Below are 6,857 nucleotides of genomic sequence, written 5' to 3'. Positions count from 1 at the left end.
AAAAACAATGATGCATAACAGCCTGTGGTTTATGCACCATGCAAATAAAATGTATGAAATTCTAACATGGGGATTGGTCAGTTTAGCCATCCTCCTCAGTTTAAAATGAGCAGTCCCAGACCAAAGACTCAGAAGAGGGGCGTGCCTTTTGGACCTGTGCTAAACTTCCTCAATCCTGCAGACAGAACTTTGACATTAGAGGTGGTGAGAGACAATGAGAGCAGAGCCAGGAGACATGTGAATGAGACTTCCTGGCCCACAGAGCAAGAAAATTGCTGTTGAGCAGGAGACTTGCTGGTGAAGTAGGATGGTTTGAGCACTTACTGGCAGAGTTAAAAAAAACTTTGTTGCCCAAGGTAGGGTGAGGCCCAGCGAGAGGCCTGCCTTTGGGTATTGCTGAAAAGAGGCTGTCCTGACTGAGGAGCTGTATCCTGAGCCTTCCTGATCCTGTTGCTTCCTTGTTGTTACCGTTAAGTTGGTTCCAACTCATAAACTGGGAAAGTTCTCATTTGACTAATTGATTTCACTCCTAAGAGAACTGAAGTAAGAGAAATGAAAATATATGTCCACATAAAACTTGCATGTAAATATTAATGCTGTTTTTCATTATTCGTGATTATTCATGCTGTATTTTGCTACAAATTCAATCTCTTCAAGGTTTTGAGCAACCGAAAATATTCTCATTAAAAAAAAGAAGTGGCAAGAGACCATTTGGATAGTACATCTATGAATTTAAATTTTAACATTTGTTTAATGTTTTTTTCCAGTGATGAATTACGTCTTGGCCATGAGAAGGAATCTGTCTTTGGGGACTATGTGGCAGTAGCACGAGGAATTAAAGATCACAACATTCGTGCTCAAGTAACAGAGAGTGGACTTTCAGAAGAAACTCAAGTGAAGTGCTTAATTGACCAGGCAACAGACCCCAATATCCTTGGCAGAACTTGGGGAGGATGGGAGCCCTGGATGTGAAGTCTGTGGCAGTCAGCAGATATAAACCATTAAATTGTGTAAAGAACCTCCTAAACATTCATGTATATCAATACATGTATGGTTTTCTTAAGGCACTGAAGATCAAATGTTTCCAGATTTATCTTTTGGCTGATTTTCTGTTCTTCAGACATTTGTATATAGAAACGTGTGTGATTTGGGGCAATAAATGATCATAAGAATATGGAATACTAGTTTTCATCCTTAAAGGTCAACATTATAGTTTAAAAATCTCTGTATACTATTTTTATATAATTTCAAGAGCAGAATGTTCACCTTACAAAATAATTCATTGTATTGATATTATTAGTTGCCATTGAGTCGGATCTGACTCAACAACCTTATGTACAACAGAATGGAACACTGCATAGTCCTGTGCTAGCCTCGCATTTGTAAGGCCATTACTGCAGCCACTGTATCAATCCATCTCATTGAGAGTCTTCCTCTTTTTCACTGCCCTTCTCCAGGAACTGGTCCCTCTGCTATTGTTGTTGTCAAGTGCCGTTGAGTCGGTTGCAACTCATAGCAACCTTGTATATGGTTTCCAAGAAGCAGCAGCTGGTCCCTCTGACAGCATGTCCAAAGTACTTGAAACAAAGTCTCTCCATCGTTACTTCTAAGGAGCATACTGGCTTCCAAGACAGATTTGCTCATTCTTCTGGCAGTCCATGGGCATTCAGCATTCTTCACCAACACCATAATACGAAGGCATCAATTCTTTTGTCTTCCTTTTCCATTGTCCAGCTTCCACATGCATATAAGACTATTAAAAATACCATGGTTGTGCCAAGTATACCTTAATCCACAAAGTGACATCTTTGCTTTTTAACTGTTTAAAAAGTTCTTTGCAGCAAATTTCCTCAATGCAGTGTGGTATTTATTTTCATAACTACTGCTTCTATTGGGCATTGATTATAAATTTCAAGTAAACTGAAATCCTTGACAACTTCATTATTTTTTCACTTTATCATGATGTTGCATATTGGTCTAGTTGTATTTTGTTTCTTTATGCTGAGGTGTAATTTATACTAAAGGCTGTAGTCTTTTATGAGCTTCATAAGAATATGCTTCAAAAATCATCTTTGCTTTCAGAAGCAAGGTTGTATGACCTGCATATCGAAGGCTGTAAATGAGTCCTCCTTCAGCCCTAATGACACATTCTTCTTCATGTAGTCCAGCTTGGCAGATTGTTTGGTTAGCATACAGATTGAATAAAAGATAAAATCGTGATGCACACTGATCTTAAACCATTCAATATCCCTTTATTATGTTCAAATGAATAACCTCTTGGTCTATGTACAAGTCCACATGAGCACAACTAAGTGTTTTGGAATTCCCATTCTCAATGCTATCCGTAATTTATGAGGATTCACTTAATTGAGTGTCTTTGCATAGTCAATAAAACAGGTAAACATCTATAGTATTCTGCCTTCAGCCAAGGTCCATCTGATATTAGTAACAATATCCCTTATTCATGTCCTTTTTCTGAATCCTGCTTGAATTTCTGGTTATTTCCTGTCAATGTACTGCTACAACTTTTAAAAATAATCTTAGCAATCTTATAGTCTTGGAAACCTTGTATAAGGTCATTATGAGTCAGAATTAACTCAATGGTAGCTGTTGCTTTCATGTAGTATTTACTAGGTATCATCTCACAGCTCATCTGGTCTTCAGAGGTATCAAATCTGTTCTAGAGATGGTCTCTAAATTCAGGTGAGATATACTCAATGCTGTACTGTGGCTCTTGTGGACTTGTTTATATTTTAATCAGCCTCAATTTGAATTTGCATATGAGCAATTGATCGTCGTCTCTTCCTCAGTCTGCTCCTACCTTCATTCTGACTGGTGATATCAAGCTTCTCCATCCTTTTTTTCCACAAATCTAGTCAATCTGATACCTGTGTATTCCATCTGGTGAAATCCACTTTTATACTATTTGTAATTAAGAAGGTGTTGGATGTGCAAACTATCAAGTGTTGGTCCTATCACCAAGGCCATATTTTTTTCAGCTTCATCAGAATATGCTTCAAAAATCAAAAAGTTATTGATTTTTTTTCACAATTTTTACAACCCAATCACTAGGAATTATAAATGTATCTTGACTGCATATTTTATCTTCAGACTGCAGAAGGTGGTAAAATTTTTCAATTTCTTCATTTTGGGCATTAGTGGTAAGTGCCTAAATTTGAATAATAGTTATATTAACTGGCCATTCTTGTGTGTGTATGGATATTATCCTAACACGGGTAACAATGTACTTCAGGATAGATCTTGAAATGCTCTTTTTAACCAATAATGTAATGCCATTACTCTTCAATTTTTCATTCTCAACATAGTCTATGACTGACTGATTCAGAATGGCCAATACCAGTCTATATTTATGACTAGGATTGTACCTATATTAATACCTAGGATATCAAGCTTTTTATGCATTCCATCTCATTTTTGATGACTTCTATTTTGATATATTCATACATTTCACATTCCATCTATTAATGGATATTTGCAGTGGTTTCTATTCATTTTGAGTTGTGCTACATCAGCAAAAGGAGGTCTTGAAAGCTTTACTTCATGCACATCATTAAGGTCAACTGGTGTGGTGCTGCAGGTTAACGCACTGGACTGCAAGGTCAGTTTGAACTGCAAGGTCAGCAGTTCAAGCTCACCAGCTGCTCCTTGGAAACCCTATACAGGGTCGCTATGGGTTGGAAGAGACTCGACGACACTTAACAACAATAGAAGAGTAGTGTGTTTACTGTTTGGACCACCTTGGTGGTGCGGATGTATAGATTTCACAGATTTCTCCCTTGCCCATACTCCAAAGTCTAGAGAAACCTACATTATAGGTATCTTTATTGAATACTGTCCATATAAGTAAAAGTTTATTGTTATAATTGGTTGTGTATATGAATCTAATCTCAAAGCTGTCTGCTTTAATGTTCCATCATAATTTATGAGAATGCAATGAAAAAACATATACAGCATTCCCAATACATCTATATTTTTATTTCCAACGTTTTACCCTAGATAGCAAATTGACCTCATTACACGAAGTCTAAATGTCTAACTAGTCAAGACTCTGATTTTACTTAGATGGAGTTTTGCCTGCCTTCCCTCTCCAGCCCTCAGCTTGGTGTAGCTCATTTGGCCAGTAACAGCCCTGACTGCCTAGGAAACGAGAGCCTAAGACTGTTAGGTGACACAGACTCCCCTGCCATGTGGGGTGGGGGTGTGTGCAGAATGGAATTGTGAACTGTATCTAACGATGGGGAGTGGAAGTTCCCTTCTCACATAGGGCAAGGCGGCAGCCACAGTATGGAAGATTCCCACAAGAAGAACTCCATGGAGATGGCACCCCAGGCCAGTTCAGCAGTTCAGGGAGCTCCATCTCTCATTTTGCTCAACATCTTTACCCAAAAAGCAAGGAGTCTCAGGACTCAGCTGACAGCATAGATTCCTCACTGAAAGCCCACGGATCCTCACATGATGCCCATCTTATAGGAAAATTTGGAAAGACCTATCATCTGAAGATACATGGAATAGAAAAGAGGATGGAGAAAATCCTGGAATTTCTTCTGTAACTTCTACGGCTATTTCAACACCCATCTATCAAGACTAGCACTGGACAGTATATTGCCATTGCCCAAATAGAGACTTACAGCTTGCCAGTCCTGCCACAGATGGAGCACAGGGGCGTCAGACATTAACCATGTCAAACTCAGGCAGTACTCAGTAAGGTACAACAATTTTTTAGTATGCAAAGACCTCTGATGGACAGCAGTACTTGTACCCAGCAATCGGGCCATTGTACAGACTACATCAGGAGATATGCAGACTTAAACCAGATCCGTATGACACTATTAGCTTCTTCAGTACCACAGACTCCTGTGACTCTTACGTCTCAAACAACTAAGACAGATGACCCCAGTTGAAAAGAGAAATAAGGTTGATAAGAAACAGAGAAGCTGCTCAAGAATGTCGCAGAAAGAAGAACGAATATGTGAAATGCCATGAAAATTGAGTTGCCATTCTGGAAAATCAAAATAAAATTTAATAAGAGTCTAAAACTATGAAGGTTCTTTATGACCATGAAAATGTTTGACTCCTAAGGAAAAAGATATTTTTGTGAACTTGCATAAAAATTAGGTGGATTTCTTTTCTTTATAATCAAGTTTTGTAAGTCAAAAGGTCAAAAATGAAAGTTTTTATATAGGCTTTTGCAACTTAAAGATAAGTATCTTATACAACAAAATCTGGTAACAGAAGATAAAGTGGGAAGATAAAGAGGCTCCTGGCACAACTATGGAGCTCTGATAGCCTAGTGTTTAGGAGTCGGGCTGCTTATCGCAGGGTCAACAGTTCCAAACTACCAGTGGTTCTGAAGGAGAAAGATGAGGCTTTAAAGCTATAAAGATTTATAGCTTCAAAACCCTTTACAGGGTCACTGTGAGTCAGAACCGACTGCACAGCACATAACCCACCACTGGCACAACTGGAGGCTTCGTAAAAATTAAACATACTCAACATCCAACATTCTAAAGTTTCTAAATTAACAATAGTAATACAAAAATGGCAGATAAAATGAAAATTTGGTCAGTTGAATTTAAAAAAATTTACCCTCAATATTTGCACTTCTTAATGTTTTCTGAAATTTACCTTGTCGTTAATATGTGTGTGTGTGTGTGTGTGATCTTATGTCTACCAATAAATTCTAAATTACACGTGTTGAAGAAAAACTAATACATAACTAAATATATAAATATATACATTGTGTATTCTGGTCATGTATACTTACTTGTTCTATTGTCAAGCCTTTGAAAAGGGTTGTTAAAAGTTTATTGGAGAGATAACAAACTGACCTTCAGAGACAAACATAGTGAACGATCTTTCTCCCAATATATATCTGCCCACCTATACGGTAGTGGCTAGAGGAAGGGCCTGAAAAAGGGGTCACACCCACCCCCTGCTGGAGACTTCTAGGTGCACACACAGTGATGGAGTAGTACAGGAGAGTTGACCAAAGCAGCATCTCTGCTCCAGAGTGGTAATTTTTGTCTATGTGTTTATATTACTTCTGTTTTTGGTCCTTTTGATCACACATCTATCCTGGAGGTGGGAGCTCTACCTCTGTACATCACCTAAGAAGAGGCAGGCATTGTGGCCATATAGCCAAGCTATAAGAATACACCCTAAGAGAACAAACAAGATGGTAGATCAGGTAGAAGTGCAGTAAGGAGCTCCACCAGCAACAACACAGAATACCCGACCAAGCAGGCTCAGAGGATGATTGCAGAACTCTGAACCACATATAAAGGAATATTTAGAAGGTTGGAAGGCTTACAGCTGGGGGAATTTGTGGCAGAAGCAAGAAATCCATTGCTTTCTAGTTGGGGACACTCAGCTGCTCAAGGAGTGGCCATCTTGGGTGAGACAAAGCAGGGGAAGGATCAGAGCGGCCATAGATGCCTGGCAGAACCATGGAGATAAAGGTGTGGACATTCTTTTCTTTTAGATATCTGTTCATTGATCCATTGCTTTCTGAACACCTTCATTTTGGTGACTATAGGGGTGCCTGAGCTAGTGCACACCCCAGCCCCACCCTTGGAGGGTTCTACTATGCATGCACACAGATCTCCTAGAAATTTAAAGAGACTGTTTCCAATTAAAATCAAATGGCCACAGCTAGCTCTGAACTGTTTATCACTAGAAAAAAGGCCTGAATGGGGATTGTGAAGCAGGACAAGCAGACAAAAAAGGAAATAGGCCAAAAATTAAATCCCAAGTTACATCAAAACAACCAACAGTGGCATCTTGAAATTTCTCAAGAAGAGTGAAAAGGGAAGCCCATTTCCTGATCACATCTACCT

At 38.9% G+C, this 6,857-nt stretch overlaps 1 protein-coding gene and 1 pseudogene across 1 annotated transcript in view; both read left to right on the top strand.

Annotated features, from left to right (window-relative positions):
• PRKDC (protein kinase, DNA-activated, catalytic polypeptide) overlaps positions 1 to 972 on the top strand; it is a 305,624-nt gene extending 304,652 nt beyond the window's left edge. The window contains exon 86 of the mRNA XM_006860083.1: positions 768 to 972. Within this exon, the coding sequence (XP_006860145.1) occupies positions 768 to 972 (205 nt within the window). The remainder of the gene's footprint in view (positions 1 to 767) is intronic.
• A 3,333-nt stretch (positions 973 to 4,305) lies between these two features.
• On the top strand, positions 4,306 to 5,092 carry LOC102810959 (annotated as a pseudogene).
• The last annotated feature ends 1,765 nt before the right edge of the window (positions 5,093 to 6,857 follow it).

The sequence above is a fragment of the Chrysochloris asiatica genome, unplaced genomic scaffold (assembly GCF_000296735.1).
Source record: "Chrysochloris asiatica unplaced genomic scaffold, ChrAsi1.0 scaffold00036, whole genome shotgun sequence".
Taxonomy (NCBI): Eukaryota; Metazoa; Chordata; class Mammalia; order Afrosoricida; family Chrysochloridae; genus Chrysochloris; species Chrysochloris asiatica.
The sequence above is the reverse complement of the archived record's forward strand: the minus strand, read 5'-3'. Positions and strand labels throughout refer to the sequence as shown.